Source organism: Candoia aspera, chromosome 6, assembly GCF_035149785.1.
Source record: "Candoia aspera isolate rCanAsp1 chromosome 6, rCanAsp1.hap2, whole genome shotgun sequence".
In the NCBI taxonomy this organism is placed as follows: Eukaryota; Metazoa; Chordata; class Lepidosauria; order Squamata; family Boidae; genus Candoia; species Candoia aspera.
This window is the reverse complement of record NC_086158.1, coordinates 14510050-14529581: the sequence shown is the minus strand read 5'-3', so window position 1 is coordinate 14529581 and position 19532 is coordinate 14510050. Positions and strand designations below refer to the sequence as shown.

The 19532-nt window shown below is 40.9% G+C and overlaps 1 protein-coding gene across 1 annotated transcript in view; it reads right to left on the bottom strand.

Moving 5' to 3' along the window:
* Positions 1-7407: 7407 nt before the first annotated feature.
* SPATA16 (spermatogenesis associated 16) overlaps positions 7408-19532 on the bottom strand; it is a 177008-nt gene continuing 164883 nt past the window's right edge. Inside the window, exon 10 of the mRNA XM_063307870.1 lies at positions 7408-7530. Coding sequence (XP_063163940.1) covers positions 7408-7530 — 123 coding nt within the window. The remainder of the gene's footprint in view (positions 7531-19532) is intronic.

Here is a 19532-nt window from a genome sequence, read left to right as displayed (position 1 = left end):
CTGGTCTTGAGGACAAGCAGGCAGCCAAAGGAGAAAATTGGACTGTTAAGCTATATACACTGGGAGGTGCCATGAAATGTTTGCAACATTAGAGCATTGACTTTTAACTTGCTATGTTGAGAAAACACACAGACACACAAACAAGGGAAGTAGCTTTAATAATGCTTGAAGGGTTATTTTTATTCATCTTGCCATATTCATCAACAGGGTACACTTATGGGGCCATAAAGTTCCACTGGAAACAAAGCAACATTGGCATTGTTATCCTTACTTGTATGCAGCAACAATACATTGTAGCTCCATCTCAGGAATTGACACTATCTCAAGATTGCCTGGATTACGCAGAAACATGCAATCAATTTTTGATTCCATTACAGTTTCTTTGAGTCACAGTTGCATGAATCAAACTATTATGTGTTTTGTCGGCATTTTGATTTAAGAGCTTATGAAAATATTGCCGAGGCTTTCAGAGGCAACGTATTGCACGTCAAGAAAAGTACAGACATTTGAAGGTAGAAAAGAGGCATTGCTAGCCATCCCATATCCCGGATGGACTTATGGTAAGCAAGTACCCAAACTGTAAGAAATATTAAGGGGTAAACTTGTTGGAGCTCAGCAACAGAGAGCCTAGTCTAGAGGTTAAGCAAGGGGAAAATGTTCCAAATTAAAAACAGCTGTTTTGAATGTCCTCAGCTTGGAACAAAATACTCAATGTTCAGAAGTTTTGTCTTGGATAAAATGGGGCATTGCTTGGAATGGTCCAACATTTTATTATTATTATTTTTTAAATCCCTCTAAGCCAGTGTTTCTCAACCTTGGCAATTTTAAGATGTGTGGACTTCAACTCCCAGAATTCCCCAGCCAGCATTCTGGAAGTTGAAGTCCACACATCTTAAAGTTGCCAAGGTTGAGAAACACTGCTCTAAGCTGTGGAGATTCAGAGAGAACATTAGCCAATACAACAGCCACCACAGGCTGGAACTAATTGAGTGAAGGGAGGGATGGGGGTGATGATGAATGAATTAAGTGTATTTTCACTCAGAACAATTTTGGAATTAAGAAAAAAAGACTGCTGTCTACCTGGAAGGTGAGTTCACTGTTGTTTTTCAACTTTTTTACTCTGAAGAAATTTAGAGTTCATGAATTAAAACGTAATGTTGTTTCTTATACTTTGTTTTTCAGGCAGATTGCTAAATATAAAAACCCTAAAAATGTAATTGTAAAAAGCAGGGTGTATGTGCCTCATAGATAGAATTGCTGTGCTCTTGACCTTTCAGATTTAGAAATTGTTTTGTGTTAAAACTATTTCTCTCTCTCTCTCTGTGTATGTGTGTGTGTGTGTATGTATGTGTATATATATATATATATATACACACACACACACACACATATATATATATATATACACATGCATACATGCATACACACACACACTCTGAATGTCATATTCACAGTTACAATTTCCCAAAAGAAATTCTTCCTCAAATTATGTTGAAACTAAGATTATGGGGGGAAAAGTACAGATGAACGATTTTTTTTTCTTTTTCATTTCCCTGGTTTTGAGCATTGCCTTCTTTCTGACTAGATCTCCAAATGCAAAAACCTGTTTTTGTTTCTTGAATTTTGCTGATTGGCCTGAAAGCAAAAAACGTGCAGAGAATTATGTTGCTGGCATTGTTGTATTGTTCATGGTTTGTGTTGACTTCAATCCTAGAAATGGGGTTGGACAGAAGAGCAGAGGCAAAGTTAGGCAGGCATCACAAAGAATTATATTGTAGAATCTATCAAGTCAGTTTTAAAGCTGAGTTGCAACTCACAAGTGTGATTAAGCAGAATAACTGAAAATCACATTCAAAGATTTTTGGCAAATTAATACTACTACTACAAATATAGAGCAGGACAAAAAAAATCAGTTTTATCTTGAGTTATGGGAGGGAAACCAGAGACATACCTTATTCAATTATCTGACTGACAAAGCTTGACATGGAAATAGGTACTGGAATGCAGAACAGTAATATCCCAATCAGCCCTACTTGAGAGGGAGAATAAACTAATATTGTGCTATTTTTTTTCTGCCATGATTCTGGATTAACTAATTTACACTGTCCTTAGAAAGATGGATGGTGCCTTGGAAACTAGGTAGGCATTATACACACTGGAGGTTTTTAAGAGCAGCTACTTTTATATCAACCGAAGAAGTGTAAGTCTCTGTAGTTTAATTAAATGATGAAGCATAGGAACACAATGGCTCTAATACAGCTGGATTCTAAAGGATATTGTTCTTCTTTCTAGCAATGCCCCAAATTTCTGGCTTTGCAGACTTTGAAGGACAAAATGGATCCTTGAGCACAGGTATGTTCCTTCTGCCTGAAGACATGATTTCTAAAGCTCAGGCATGGGCTTTCTGTCAAGGCTTTCATATACCAGGAGATCAAAATTTACTATGTGTTGAGCCTACCAATAGGCAGAATTGGCAATAGGACTACTGTAATGTTTTGAATGTGTATGCATTGGATTATCCAACCTGTAGGATAACTCTTGGAGGTGTAATATATCTTATTGTGTAGCTCTCTAAAATCACTTAGTCTTCATCAGAACTGTTCTACATATTACTTCTTATTCCAATGGTTCTGTAGCCGCCAGCTAATTATAGTGGCTTGACAAAGGGTTAGTAATCTTCATTTCATACGATTGTCTGTGAACGTAGTTGATGGATCGTGTGAGGGAGTGAAGCTGGGATTGCTGCCTGTGCTTGGGAAAAGCAGCAGCAGCAGCCAGGCAGAAACACTTCCACCCCATTTCCCCCATATGTTCATTCACTCACAACTTTACTCACAAGGATCCAAACCGGTGTTCCAGCTTGTTGCAGATGCTGGGAAAGCCTTTAGCCCAGGAGAGGTCAAAAAAAGTCACACACCAAGCATTTCTATAAAAATAATTTATTTACAGAAAGCAAAAACAAAAGCAAAACATTTAAAGTACTTAGCTCCGTTTGGAGCAAGCCTTGCTGAGCTACATTTCCAGCAGAGAGAAAAAAAAGAAGTGAGAACAAGTCCGGGCAGGTCCTCCCCCCAGGCTATTTTGCATGAAGCACGTGAGAGGAGACAATCAAATGCAACCCCTTCACCTGGCCAAATGATTAGGTATAATAGTAGCTTAATCTATTAGTAGGAAAACCTCAACACTCCTTTTTACACTATAGATTAAGTTGCAAACCAATCTTCTCTGACTTTATGTGTCTTTCCATTCACATTACCATTATCTCCCCTTTGGTTTAACAGAAAGCTACCATTCTTCTTCCTGTGTTTTTCCAAACCTAGGTAATTGGTCACAACTCCAAGGCTTTTTCTTTCAAGGATGCTAACTCCTGTTGCATGGCAGAATGCCAATTTTGTGCAATCTCAGGTGGTAAAGCATTCACTTGTTCTAAAGACTCAGGTTCTGTGAATATGTGAAAAGCCTTTACTGTTTCAGCCTGAAAACGTGATGGAGGAACGCCTTTATTACTCCTCTGAGATCTGCGAGGTAATATAGGGCTTAAATTTTGACTCCTATCACTTTCCTGAGAAGCATCTATCTCATCAGACAGATCTTCAATTTGCTTTTCTGGTTTAATGTCCTCATCAGGCAAAAGATCACCATCAGCAAGTCCTTGCTGTTCTCTTGTGGTGGTCAGTTCAACTGGAGAGCTAGAATTTAATCTCCCCCAGTTTTGTTCAGCAAAAGAAGCGCTTTTGCTAATTATTAATTTCTCTCCCATTATGAACCTGTAGCTCCTCTGGCTTTGTTCATAGCCAACAAAGATGGCTTTCTTTGTTGTGGGGCCTCCTTTCCTTCTCTGCTGTTTTGGAATGTGAACCCATGCAGTGCTACCAAACACTCTAAGATGGCTTACCTTTGGTTTCACACCATAAAACAAATGGAATGGAGTGTCCTGAATCATAGAGTTATACAACCTGTTCTGAACATAACAAGCAGTCGATATAGCTTCTCCCCAGAACTTAAAACATAATCGTGAATCTTTTAACATGCATTCCATCGCATTTTGCAAGGTCCTGCCCTTTCTTTCAGCAACACCATTTTGCTGAGGGGTGTACGGGTTAGAAAGAATTTGTTCTATCCCCTTTTCCACTAGGAACCTTCTGAATTTGTGAGAAAGGTATTCTCCTCCTCTATCACATTGGAGTGCAGATACAGGCCTAGGGAATTTTCCATTTGCCCATGTCACAAAACTTTTAAATTTCTCAAATGCCTCATCTTTATGTTTTAAGATGTAGATAAATGTGTATCTTGAGAAATCATCAATGATGGTCATTGCATACCTTGCTTGTCCAAGACTTGGAGCAAAAGGACCAATAATATCAGAGTGTACAATTTCCAAAGGTCTAGTTGTAACTCTGTCACTGTGCTTACTCACAGGAGCTTTTAGTGTTTTGCATTCTTTGCAAACTACACAGTCTAAGTATTTATCACAGGGTTTTATCTTTAGGTCAGCACACAGCTGTGGCATTTGTGCTATATACTTGATATTAGCATGACCAAATCTCCTGTGCATCAGGTGTACACATTGGTCATGATATGGTGTGTTGCCAACTGCAGCCTTGCAGCTTGGCTTCCTTGCATTTTGCACTATGTACAAGGAGTCTTTTAACATACCAGTAGCACACAATTTCCCATTTTTACGTATCTCACAACCATTTTTCTTAAATGTTATGATATACCCTGTTGCAGCCAATTGTGCCACAGATAAAAGGTTTGATTGTAAATTTGGCACATACAACACACCTTTTACAGTTTCTCCCAAGCAGGATAAATACAAGTCACCTTGTCCCATAATTTTGGTGACAGACCCATCAGCCAAAGATACACTTTGTCTTTCAGTTTTAGACAGTGACACAAAAGAGCTTTTACAATTACATAAATGACAACTGGCCCCAGAATCTAACACCCATACATCAGAATTACCCTTCTCAGCAACCTGTGCAATCTGGGTTGTCTGAAGAGCCTTCTTCTGTGTTGCCCTTGTGTTCTTCTGCTCTGTCTTTCTACCCTTGGGTCTCATGGCACAGTCTCTTTGCAAATGTCCAGCTGAACCACAAGTGAAGCATCGCTGGCTGGCTAGCGCTGTGGCCTCAGGTTCCTTTCCCTTCTTTTCCCTCATTTTCTGGTCTTGCAGCTTTCCAGAAGAGATGGGGGGGAATCTTTCCTCTCTCTTCTCCCATTCAGCGAGTAAGCGCTGTGTAACATACGATGGGGTGAGGTCTGCTTCAGGCATAGCCTCCAGGGTACAAATCAGCGTGTCCCACGTTTCATTTAGTGAGGACAGGAGGATATAGGATTTTGTGAGAGGTGTAAATTCCATTCCTCTCTCCTGCAACTCAACAAACAGCTGCTGAATAAAATGCAGGTGCTCAGGAAGGCTATCTCCTTCTGCAAGGTAGGCTCTGTACAGCTTTTTCGTCAGAGTAACTTTACTCCCTGCTGTTGCCTTTACATATAAGTCTCTCAAAGCGTCCCAAAGTTGCTTTGCAGACTGCATGCCTCGCACGTGGACTAGCTGATTGTCCTCAACTCCCAAGATAATGGTGGCTCTAGCCCGCTCATCCTGTCTCAGCCATTCAGCATTGGGATTTTGGGGGGTTTGCTCACCAATTGGCAGCCAAAGATTCTCTCTGCGAAGATACATTTCCATCTTCAGGGCCCAATTCAAATAGTTGGTCTCTGATAGGCGCTCCAGAGGCATCGCTGAGGGCTGGGAGGCAGCCATGGCTTCTTCCTTCTTTTGCAAGTCACCTCAGCTAGCTTCTAAGTCCTGCAGACCGGCAGTTGCTGGAAAATCTCCAGGTGGCTCCAAAGAAAATCTTCACAGGTCTTTGCTACCTGCCTTTAAATTGTGCATGAGGTGTGGAGTTGATCTCTTTTTTCTTTCTGGGTTTTACTGCGTTGTTTACTGGGCCCATAACCTGTTGCAGATGCTGGGAAAGCCTTTAGCCCAGGAGAGGTCAAAAAAAGTCACACACCAAGCATTTCTATAAAAATAATTTATTTACAGAAAGCAAAAACAAAAGCAAAACATTTAAAGTACTTAGCTCCGTTTGGAGCAAGCCTTGCTGAGCTACATTTCCAGCAGAGAGAAAAAAAAGAAGTGAGAACAAGTCCGGGCAGGTCCTCCCCCCAGGCTATTTTGCATGAAGCACGTGAGAGGAGACAATCAAATGCAACCCCTTCACCTGGCCAAATGATTAGGTATAATAGTAGCTTAATCTATTAGTAGGAAAACCTCAACACAGCTGCCTGTAATAATTGAGCCATACCCTGGCATTTTCAAGGATGTGCTGACATCCAGAGGCAGCCACACCCCATCTAGGCCCTTACCTTACAAAAACAAATGCTAAGACAGAGAGTGGGTAGGTGTGTAAGAGAAAAGGAGATAAATAGACAGGGAATCAGAGGTGACATCTGGAAATTGGCAGCTATTGCAAGCAGGCAAGAGGACTATCAGTCAACTGCCAGGACCACAAGCTGTGGTGAGTAGCATATCCTGGTAGAAGTCCTGCTTGGAGCTTTGCTGGGAGCTTGGTAGCAACTAGAAGAGGAACTACCTCGTTGAGGCAGCACCTCAACCCAGCTAGTGTAAGAACTTTTGGAAGGAGGCAAAGGTTGTGTGCTACTTTACAGACTTTGAGACTTTTGTTTGAACTAAGTAGTAAAAGACTGAGTGTTAAAGACTTATACACATGGCAATATCACCTTGCAAATCCTAGAAGGGTAGAGAGCAGTAGTTTGTTTTGGGGAAGGTGTGTGCTGAAATAAAGCATTGTGTACAGATTTGCTACGCTGTGGTGTGTCCACTCCTTGGAAAGCAAAGAACCCTCACAGAACCGCCATAGATATTCAGTGGGCTGCATTCAGTTTGATGATTCATACATTGCCCATCTGAGAAAGTCATGGTCAAAGGCCTGCAGCCATTTTATATGTTACTGTGCATAACAATTAAGGCTCTGAAATTTCTCTGAAAGAGATCACCCATTGTCTAGTTCTGGATTGAAAAGAAATACGACACACTGTCCAGCAGGATCTGCTCCAGGAAAAGATTCAGTGTTATGAATGGAAAGGATCAGCCCAAAGTGCACTGACTGGACTGTGCCCAAAACAAGGAATGTGGTAGTGATTGAAATTCCTGACTATGTATGAATAAACAAGACCACAAAACCCCGTCAAGCATCTCATGAACGTTTATTCTTGTCTGATGAGACTAATGAAGTGTGGGAGCTGGTTGCTAAAGATGAGTCGTATGGAAGGGACATCTCATTAATTTGAAGGCCAGCCTGCATTGTCAAGTTCCTGTAGTAGAAATGTCCTTTCTTGCCATTTCTGGCACAGGATATGAGTCTCTCCTTAGTAGGCCTAGCACGGCTGTTCACTCTGAAGCCGCTTCATTTTCATTTTCTGCCTCCTTGCTGTTCTGAGTTTCTTGGTTTTTAAGAAACTATCTTCTAATTGGTATAGGAAGTCTTCTATAATTCCAACCTGTGGGCAAACATAAAAAGAGATGGGCTGTCAAAAAATGTGGCAGCCACCTGTTTGAAGTGTTTTTTATTAAAAGCATTGCTTTCTCTTCGAAATGAAAATGGTTACATTTTTTAAAAATGGTACCATTTCCGAGAAGCAAAATTCTATCCCAGAGGCATGCAGTATTTCAGCAGCTAGGTCTCTACTACTCCCATTTCACAGATGGGATCAAGGTCTGAAGATGTAATGTCTAATTTCATTTATAGAAGAAAGCTGAGCCCAAATTATAGAAAAAATCAAGGTGAATGTATGCTGCATCTTTTAATATGGTTCCTTTCCTTAGAAGTTGTCACTGGAAATTAAATCGACACCCTAAACTTTTCAGAATGGCTATCCAACTGCTCTAATTTAAGTTTAAAAGAGGTATCTTGTTCATTGAAGCCATTTGCAATTTCAGGCGTAACCTGAAGTGTTTAATATGTTTTTGATGACACTTCTTATTATCATTGTATTATTCACCAAGGAATAAACAGAAAAGGACAATATGAATTAACTACAATTAAAAACGATTCAATACAATCATCAACAATAAAATAATCTACAAATCAAGGCAATAAAGCAATAAAATGCAACAATTAAACAAAACACATTGATCATGCTGTTTGGGGCTGGCAGAAATTATAGTAATAAAGATTTGGAGAAACCTACTGGGAAGGCTATCTTGGGTGGTAAGAAGTTCTCTCTGTTGCATCTTCTCTGGCTCTTATTCAGTTCAGAAAACAAGGTTAATATAACTATAAGGAAGACTAATGTCTGTCTGTCTACCCATCCATCCACACAAACATATACTTACATTCAGATTAATATTCCCTTATCTAAAAATATAGATGACATTCAAACTGGGTTTAAGCAATAAGAGGAATTATAATATTACTCTGAGAAGGTGGTTTCTCCAGAGCTGTAGAGAGCCACACTTAACTAGGTTGGTTAATGACCTAGAAAATGCAGGCACACAACATGCTAAATTTGGTTAGTGTTAACCTTGGTTACTTTATTTTTTTGTAGTTTAATATTATGTAAGACTCCAGCTTGTTTGATTAGTTTGGTTCAATTTATTGTATGAATCCAGAAAAGGGGTTGAATAAGCAGTGTGTTATGTTAAGAGAACTGATTGGCAACCTCTGCATCCATCCTACTGGTACCCACTGGTGTGAAACAATTAAGATGTCTCATTTCTCTCTAATCATTTGGGGGAATTGTAGCTGAGATAAGTCACCATAACAAATTACATTTAGGCTTGGCCCGAGATGTTTCGTTATCTAAGGGAGAAAGACAAAATGTCCTTCCCTGCAATTCTATGCACAGAAACTATTCATATAGCCATTTGGATCATTTTTTAACATTGTCCCCAGTGGACTTCACAATGTCAGGTTTGATGCTGTGGACTAGTTGCCTGATGCATTCTGTTGTCTGAGATCTTGCTGCTGCTCCCCTGCTCCCAGGACCTGCCAGCTAAGGTGGCCTTCTCACTCTTCCTAATCCTTGGCTGTTCTTGACTGGAAAGGCCCAATACCATTGAACGTACTTGAAACTGGCATATGAGTTTCTAGGTGCTGCCTTCTATGGTTTAAAAGGTAAGTTCATGTTACAAGTCATTGAAAAAAATCTATGTGGTTGCTAAGAGTCAACAGTGACTTGATGGCATATCATCAATCAATCAATCATGTTACAAGAATCTGTGCAGGAGGGAGACAGTATGCTTTTCTTTATTAATTAACCACCTTAACTGGCTGCTGCTCAATAATTAAATTCCCTGGGCAGCTTGCAGAATCAAGATGGCATCTTCCTGTATGAAACGTTGCTTCCTGCCCCTTGAAAAAAGTTCTGGGTTTCCCCTCTTGACAAATCCTTAGAACATGTGAGTGTGTCTGTGCACATACTTTGGTATGCACAGATGTTTGTGCCTGCTTAGATAATGGCCCTCTTGCCGCCGCCTTCACGCAGCATCTGTTGTTTTCCTGATGTGGGACAGACTGATACGAGCGCCTTCATTCAGCTTGTGCACATGACCATTGGGAATTTATCAGAATGCTATCTTTAAATGGGATTGAAAAACAGCCACTTTAAAAGGAAGACACGCTGGGAAAATTAATCTTGAGCAAGTTTTCTTGATAAGAAGAGAATGCTGGCGGAAGAGCAGGAGCTTCTGCTGTCTGTAGGCTGGAAATCAGTTCAGGGAGACAAATGTGTGTACTATCCTGCCATGGCAAGAAATATTTTTTCTATTAAATCAGTATGAAGTTCTAAATAAATACATTTTCCTGAGAAACACCTTTCACCAGAAGGTTCAATAAAAGAGCAGAAGATGCAAAACAAGGATTCTTGCAGTTGCCATCCATCTTGCCCAAGAAAAAGTCAATGATTATTTTAATAAGTGGCATATTGAAATGTCTATCTCTTCCTCACTCCACCTCCATCATGCTTTGAAACAGTTTCTAAAAGCACCTCTATGAGAACTGCATCCAGGTGTTCTTCATAAATAACACATGCATGCATGTACTTATATAGATCCATATACTTATCATTCATGTTTATTCATCGGCATCACCATTCTCAGAAATGCAAATGGCCACTAAAGTAAGCACAAGACAGCTGAGAATTTGCAATTAATTATGTATCAGTCGTCAGCACTTTGATGCAGAAACAGTAGTTCTCTTCCTACTGGACTGTAAACTCTCGATTCTTTTCCTTAAAATAAATACATTAATTCAATTAATGCAGAAGTCTGACATCCGTCTGGTGGAGCAAGGGGTATTTTATGCATGAATGTGTCTGTGTCACCACAGACTCACAGAATATGTGAATCAGTTTGAAGATGGCTTGTTTACCACTGCAGCCATAGAAAATAGCGCTTGCAAAAATGTTTTTCAACAACATTGTATCTTAGAATACTATGAAATGCTTTTTCTGTCAAAGTAGTACTGTTTGTTCTGTGGTTTTAATAAGTATTTGGTATTAAGAGCCAGTTTCCCCCATGTCAAACTGCCTATTTGGTTAAAATTTCCATCAGCTGCTCCTCATGTCCCTCCTTCCTTATCAGAGATTAGGTAGAGTTCCTTCTAAACTGCCAGAAACATTAATTTGTTACCGTCTGCTTATCATTCTAAGTGCAAATTAAAACATTTTTATTTGTATTAGCCTTTGATGAGCCAGGATGTGTTGTTTGCTGCCAACTGTGTGTGTCTCAGACACATACACTGTAGAAAACTTCAGGGAGATGCTTGGCTTTCATGAAAATTTGTGAGAAGCATCCATCCATTTGAAGCTGCTTCCGGGAGCAGCACAAGTGCCCATTTCTAAAAATGAACTGGAGTTTATGTACTGAGGCTTTGGGTCTTCATCCTACAGTTCCAGAAGCTTCTTCAAACTCTTCCAGGCAACTACAGGAAATCCTAGAAGAGGAAGATATGCATAAGACAAGCACAGAAATCCCTTCTGGCTAAAGGAACCAGTGGTGAAGGCCTCAGAGTGATGTGAAACATCTCAAAGAGGTGAATTGCATTCTCTTCCCCTAGAGCACCACGCTGCCTCCATGGTGTGAATCAACTCTTTATCCAGGTAAAACGCAGCTACCTTGCACTGTGTTTGTATGTGTGCATACAGGAAGGGTTTTTTTTGATCCCACTGTTTTGGTAAAATGATGGGATATAACGTCTTATACTTGGCATCTAAAGAAAAATAGAATTGGCTGCCTAGCTGCTCTTGCAAAAAGTTGCCTTATCTTTTTGAAAACCATATGTCCATCCTACCAGTAATACATGTTTTCAGATAGGCCCTTGAACCCATAGTTCTTCTCAGTAGCTACATCTTTTCTGTGCCGGCACTGCTGGCTGCCAGCCAGCAAGATAGCAAGCTGGATGCCTGCCACAGTCCAGAGATATGCAAACTCAGGCAGAACTTTCAGAAGCAAAGAGCCCTTTTTACCTACAGCTGAAGATGGCAACTGTAATGTAGTCAAGGCTTGGTATGGGTTGAGACCAGGAATCTGATAAACAAACGACAAATCCAAGAGACACGGTGAGGTGGAGTCCAGAGTTCGAGGCTTGGCACAACAAGATAAACATGGCAGAGCCGAGGCTTGAAATGTTGTTGTGAGTGAGGCCATTAAATAAGCCACGCTGAGCCACCAGATGCACAGCTGAGGTCCATTACTCATTTCAGTCTGCTCTCCTGCCAGCCTGCCTCTTGGCCAGTCTCTCTGACCTGTGGAGCTCAGCCGTCTGTGGCTGTATTTTCAAACCACACCTCTGCTTGGGACTGGGTGGGTGAACCTCAGAGTCTGAGAGGCTGTCAGTGGGTACAGACAGGGAGTCCTGGGGTTTGCTGGCTCTGCCTCAGCCAGAGGGGAGTTACTGGCTTCAACACTGCTGGAATTGCTCCCTCCAGGACTATTATCCCTAGAAGCTGCTGGCTCTACTTCCTCCTCCTCCTCTTCCTCAGAAGATGAGTCCAGCAGGACTGTAACAACATTATTGTTTATTCAATTTGTATGGCCGCTCATCTCATCTAGCGACTCTGGGCGGCTCACAACAGGTGCAGCTACTGCTTTCATTTAAGGGATGGAGACTGAGGTGCTGTATTGTCCCCTCCATTCCACTGCTGTATTATTGATGCTGAAAGCCTCGGGTCATGAGGGAGGGAGCCACAGTGACCCCCTTGGTTGCACCATGTATAATGCTGCATTATCCTGGAAGGAAGATGTTTTGTGAATAAGGAGCTCTGTTGTGGGTCAATTTGGGTGGACTAGAATATCAGATGTCCAAGCTCCTTGTAATATCAGATGTACAAGGTCCTTGTAGCCATTCAGACTGCATTGTAACTGCACACTTGTGATGGAAAAAAATAAACCCATCTGCAGAAGAATGTTCAGAAGTCCATAATGGAACGCAGGCTCTACCTGTGTGAAGTCTAAACTATTTCTAAGCTAATTCAAAGTCTTGTTGGGCTGGGTGGATGATTTTAAGGGACTGCTATTTTGAGAAACAGACCCAGAATGGGGTGGTATAACCTTTCCTGCACCATTTTCTCAATACTTCTGCCCCACTGTCCTTCCATTGGCATTTGGGCATCCAGACTGCAACTCCCATCATTTCCAACTGTTAGCTATGATGCTGTGGGTGATGGGGGCTGTAGTCCAGCCACCTCCAAGGAGCCGAGATCTTTCTCCTCTATCTTTCTCACATGCCTTATGGCATTATTTCCCCACTTAGTCTCTCTTCCTTCAAAGTTCCATTTGAAGAGCTCACTCTTCCTATGTTGAGCACTTCATTCCTTTGCAACTGAAGCAAATGGGTATTGCTCTGAACTGGGTAGCATTTTTAAACTGAAGACCAAATGCAGTTTGTAATTTGCTGATAAGAAGGCTGGAGCAGGACAATATTGCTACCATCCTGCAATACTAGGGTATGCCATAGTAAATTCCTTGTGCCCTGTGCCTCATCTGACTTTTTAAAGATTTCTGATACTTTGTCTATAAACAGAACAGGAAATTAGCATGCTGCAAAGCAAAATGCCAACCTCAACCATAAACTTTAATTCTAAAATCCTTCTGGGAGGGTGGAATGAATAATACGCAGCAGCCCGACTAGCTTGCATTCTTGCCTCTTGTATTCTTGCCTCACAACCTGACTAGCTCAGTCTGATCACAGGAAAGAAATAGGGATATACTAGCTATCTCATAACCTTTTCATTCATTGCTGCTGGAATAGAGCCCTTGAATGGTTATGATGCTAGAGACCAGCGGTGTTTGGGGTGGTGGTGCCCCACAATATGCATAAAAAAGGGTGGGGCTTTGCTTGTATGGTTGTGGCCCCCATCTTGACTATTTTAACCCTTCGTGCTAATTTAGGGACCCACAATAAATTCGAGCCATTCTTTTTTCTGTTTCTAGCTCATCTGTAAAAATGAAGACTGAGAGGAAGTCATATAATTAAACTAAATGTAACCAATCTATTTGCACATGGCTAGAGTGAGGAGACACCTATGCACACAAACACACACAGGACTTGATAGTTTGGACTCCATTTCCCCAAATCCCCTGTTAGTATGCTGGTTCCAGAGTTCTGGAGTTGTAGTCCTTATGCATTCAGAGGTCACCAGGTCAAGAAAGTCTGCATTAGATGGAAAAATGAAAGAACAAAATATACAGATACGCACACAGTGTAACTGTAACTAAGCAGTTACCATTCTTGTCCTTGTTCATGGCTTACTGCCTCTGCATTTGATTTTTTTTTTTTTAAATAAAGCCAGGGGAGAGAATGTCAGCCCTTCTGTCTTTTTGCCTTTTTAGAAGTTGCCAGTTTGGCTGCCTTTGAAAAAAAAGCAGCAGAACTATGACAGGAAATGCCAGGTTCTTTGTAGGCCTGGGGTTGCATTTTGTGGAAAAGCACTTAAAGTGTGAGACCTGGAAGTCAGCTCAAAGAGGTGCATTTGGCAGGGAGCAAGTGAAGAGATATCAAAAAGCAGGTCTTCACTGCACCTGCCAATGCTGCTGTCACAGAGGCCAAGCTCTTTCCCGTGAAAGTGTTCTGGCTTCAAACTAAGCTGAAGATAAGCAGATCCTGGCCTTTGGCCCATAAAGTCCTGCTGTGTGTCCTATCCCCTTCTGATTGTCTCCGGATGAGAACAGACAAAGCCTTTCCAGTGATGGCACCTATTCATCTGGTGCTTTGGCAGCACTTTTCTTTCAATGCCCTTCTTTTTACTTTTCAGTGTTGGTATACTTAGGAATTTGGCCCAATTTTCTTGTTACTTCATATTGTTAAGTGCCCCAGTCAGGCACGTAGGCCCCCAAACTCATTTTTTTCCAGACCCCAGATTCCCTTCCAGGCAACCTGCAAAATTTCAGAAGCATGGTTGGCAATAGAGATACCATTTTGAGGGAGAGAGTTGGCAGCCATGCATGTGACACACTTTCCCCAGTTTTCATCAACCCAAGAGAACCTCAACCCTTCAAAAAACAAGAAATTAGTCACTCTCAGCCTTGGAAAGGAAAAGGCAGCCCACTCTTGTTCTAGGAATAGGAAACCATTTGAACAAGTCAAATTATTTATTTTAGCAGCTGGTATTGTCTTCTCCATTGATTGTGGCATCTTGCACATCCTGTGCTAGCTTAGTGACCAGCAATGCAGGAATAGTAGTCTCCAAGGTACTTATAGATATCCTATAAACTACCTTGTACCTCCAAATGAAATAAAACTAAATGTCTGCTGAAATCAAATGACAAGCTGATGACTCTGATGACAAGCTGAAGACTTTTCAAGATGGCCCACCTCATGTATTATTTCATTTGGGTTTTTTGTTTGTTTGTTTACCAATTGTATCACACCACTTTCTTCATAGATGCCTGGAGCCAAGTTGTTCATCTCTATGACATGTGATCCTTTAAAGTGGCTATATGCAAAGCAAGTGTAGTGTTACAGAGGTTTATTCCCTAACGATCAATGCCTAAAGTTCTAAAGATCAAGGCCCTAAGAAGTTATTTAATATTTTGAGCCTCTACCCTGACTTGGTGATAAATTTATATATATATATATGTGTGTGTGTGTGTATGTGTGTATATATATATATATATGATGATACAAGAAGTGTAAATAAATTGATGATTCATTCTGAGGAGAGCTGTTTGTCTCTCATTGCTCTCCTGCAGATACTTCAGAGAAATGAAAAAGGGAAATATTAGGAGAGCTGGCCTCTGCTTGGTAGTCTCCTGAGGTTTTTAGGATGATACCTCCCTAAGTTTCCCAGGGAACATATCTGAAAAGCATCAGAACGGATTTATGTTACATGCATTCTAAGCGTCAGAATGGTGGAGAAGCTGGAAGAAACTGCTGAGGATAGCATAAAGAAAGAGCCATTATGGTGTTGTACTGAGTGAAGATGCTCTGGTTCAAATCTCCACTAAACTCTGGAATGCATGAAATAACCTCAAGCACCCCCTATTTCCCAGCCAAATGACAGATGATTCATGGAGATAAAAGCTGACATGTAAGACATGTAAATTTTAATTCTTTCCAGATGTTAAGTTTGCCAAGGGAGGCTCCAGTTTTCAGAAATTGGGTGGCCAAGCATACATTACAGACCTTCTGTATTGTTCAAAAAAAGTATAGAATCCACATCCCAAGCAGGGGTGTCCACCCTGTGTGATTAAAAAAGTCAAGAGGGTCCCTGTGACCATGCCTCTTTTTGTGTACAGCACACCACACAGAAGAAAGGGGTGAGGCTTTGATCACATAGTAGTGGGTGCCCTCTTGACTTCTCTGGCTCCCCCTGGAGACACCTCTGCACCTGGGGACTTGCACCTGCTCTTTCTACTTCAGAAAAGAATCAAGGTCTTTTCCCTCAGCCAGCCTTTCTGAGTTCTATTTTTATCTGTTTTTAATTTTATGCCTTGCTGTAGATTGTTAGGAAAAAGGGGAAAAATGTGGTTAGGGTTTGGGTTTGTACAATCTCCTGGTTGTGCCGAACATGTTGCTCACTGCAGAGGCCAAGACTTGGTAATTAAACCAAGCTTGCTGGTTGGTAGTCTGAATCAAATGTCTCTGTCCTAACAGTCAGGAACCATGCTGAGACGAGGAGTAGGTCTCTAGTGTTTATTACTGCTACATTAGACAGAAAATCCTAACAAACTGAAGAAGCGTGGGAAAACCCAGACAGATAAACCCCAGAGGTTAAGGCGGGTCTGATCTGTGTCTCTTTGAATGGCTGCTTAACTCCTCAGTACTACGCATGCATTTTCCCCCCTGGATAGAGGCCCCCTCCTGCTCGCCATCAGTACTCATGACAGTCTCAGTTCACACAGGTATTTGATTTTGCCCACGTGGTTTGTTCAAGGAAGAGGCTTCAGATTCCACCTGGCAACTGAAACAGATGTTCTGTGGCGAAGGCATCCCTTTCCCACAAAACATCCGCTCGGTGCCAGGTTCTAAGTGCTATGGCAGCTCTGACAAACCATAAAAATTTAAGCATTTTTTTGTTATAAATGGAATGAAATATGTAAACAGATAATAGGCTTGGTGCAGTTTATTCCTTGCGCTATTTAATTTGATATTAAATCCCATACATTTTTATGTCACCTATAAATTTTCCTCGGCACTTCGGATTTTAGCACTGACAGCTCATAACTGCAGACCCTGTCAGTTTTCAAAGATGGAAGTTGAACTTGAGGGCTGTTGGGAACAATTCTGAACCCAGGAATGGAAGAGGAAAGCAGTCTTTTTGGCTAAAGTAAATTGGCGAGGCATTGGATTGAAAATTTAGCAAGGCAATTTAGATCTAAACTACACTGTTTCTACTTAAATTGTGCTAAGAATTGCCCGGTGCATAAAGCATTAAGCTAGTTTACATATTCTGTAAGTTCTGCTTGACTGTCATAAGGACTAGAAACTGAGGAAGTCATCACAAATGCCTTTCATGTTTAGAGTGCAGCGTAGAAAGTCATCCATAATCTATCCTGACTTTGCCATTAAATGGGAAGCTGCAGGTGCTTAAGAGAAAATAAGAACTATTAAGAATTAGATTGTTATTAAAGACTAGATTAAACAGAGAATTAAACAGAGAAAATCAATTATTCATAACAGGGAGGTCAAATAATTTATAGCATCTATTTTATTTCAGTGGGCATTTCTTAATTAGTGTCCCAAAGTGATGTATTTTCATTTGCTCTTTCTTTGTGCACTTTATTGTACTATTGAACTGTTGCTATGGATTTCTTGCTGTTTTTAGAACTGTACTAAGCTTATTTTTGTAGTTGTTGTCCTGCATGCTGCCAGAAGTATGCACACAGTTCCATCTGTTCCATGGAGCTTTTCACATGCAAAGGGCTATACAACTTTATCCCCTTTCATGCACATTCTAGTTTTCAGCATATTTTTAAAAAAAAAACAAAAACAAATAGGGGAAAACTTTAAGACTGTGTTTACACAGCACATTCAGTCCTAAAGCTAAGTAATCAAAATGCAATTATTTGCGAAGCTGCTACCCCTATGCTCCTAATATGGTCTGGCTCACATGCTAGGGCAAAGGCTGGCTTCCTTCAGTGTGATGAACCACCCAACCCTGTTTTAGTCTAGTCTGGTGCATTATTGCAAACCCAGACTATAAATGGATTTCATGGTATCTATTCCTCTCTCTCTTTCTCTTTCTCTCTCTCTTTCAAAGGGGATTCAAAGCAAAGCCCTGGGCAGTGATGATGGAGTGGAAAGGCAGAACTGGTTGTTGCTGGCTATATCAGCTGGGAATTTGGAGGTCATCAAAGTGGGTATGTTTGACTTAGAGCTCATCCTCCTATCTCTCTAACTGCAGCATGAAGATGCCCCACTCATTATTTCTAAAAAAAACATATCCTTATGAAGTTGCCTTCATTCATATCAAGCCTGCAGGAGAGGCAGCTTAATTTAGTCTTCCGCTGCTCCAGTTCTAAAGTAGCATTTTCCCTCTTCTCCCAATATAATTATGGCTGTGGATATGATCTATGATGCCTCATTGATGATTGGTTACTTAAGGCAACTACAGAAACGGTCCTTCTCTGATCACTGGGCACCACCCTCTATGGCCATTTTGGCTTGGACTGCAGGAGAGACTGGACACCTGGCTTTCACAGAGGGATCTATTCATACTATGCCTGACACTGCCCAGCAACTTGTTTTGAACCAGCTGTTTTCTGGCTGACTTTGTCTGGAGCAGGGTCAGACCTGGTTAGTTATTTATTATCTCATGGATTTATAAGGTCACCCAACTCAAGCAAAGTGACTCTGGGTGGAGTACGACAGAAACAAAGAAAAATAACCATACAACATTAAAAAAAGAACAACCCAATATATAAAATAGAAAACATATAATGGTGTCCAAATGGGAGCATTTGACAACCAAACAAGAACTCTACTCCATTGGATCCAAATTCCTGGGGACCAGTTGAGTGGAGTCCCCTTTCGGTTGTCTAATTATTTAGTATCAGTTAAGTATTAACTAATTAATGCTAAATAGTATTTAGATGGGAGACTACCAGGGAGTGCTGGGGCTCTAAGTTAAGATTAGAAAGTTGAAAAAACCAGACTCTTAGGAAAACTGTATGGATATTCCCATAAAGTCAGAAGGAATGAAAGAGATACAATCATTTCCCAGAATTTCCCACAAAAATAGCTTTTCTTGAAGATTCTGGGAGTTGAAGTCCACACATCTGGACTTGAAATTCACCCATTTGGTGGGTGCCCAGACCGGAGAAGGCTTTATTAGACCTACATCACTGAGTTTTTGAGCCTTCTCTGCCCATTCCAGAAGATGACCCTGCTGGACCTGACAATAAAGGAAGTGGAATTGATAGCAAAGGCTTGTCCACTCTCAAACTGCTACCTCTCAATTTCTGCCTATTGCAAGACAGCGTCTCTTGTAAGAGAAGGAAGCAACTGGAAGATCTGGGAAGCCAGAAAGTCTAGGGTATGACATCCAGATAGTGGAGAAGACATAAAACAAGGGATGCTGTTTCACTTGAGAAATTATGTGGCTCTGATGTCAGGCTGCTTAAATGGGCAGAATGTCCCACAGAGGGATGAAAGAGGCTGAAAAAAATAGGTTTAAACTTGACATCAGCATCTTCATTTTTTTTTTTAGAGTTACTAGTTTACTAGGGGTCATTGGGATTTCTGGTTGCTAATAAACATGTTTTATCAAAAGGTTGTGGTTAGAACATCTTTAAATTCAATCTGATCGCCCTTTTTTCCTGTTTTAGATGTTCCACAGAACCATAGGAACAGATCACTGGTATCTCCCTGCTTTCTGTGTGACACCAAAGGACCCTTAAAAGTACTGTCATCCACAGGTTTCAGGGAAAAAGGTATAAATCACTCTCTAAATTGCTAGGTGATCGACCTGTTAATTATTCAGCATTATATGTTAATCCTATATTGATACAGAAAAGGAGATGGTCAGTGGTTCATTTAGCCACAGAGAAGAGGAGCAACACA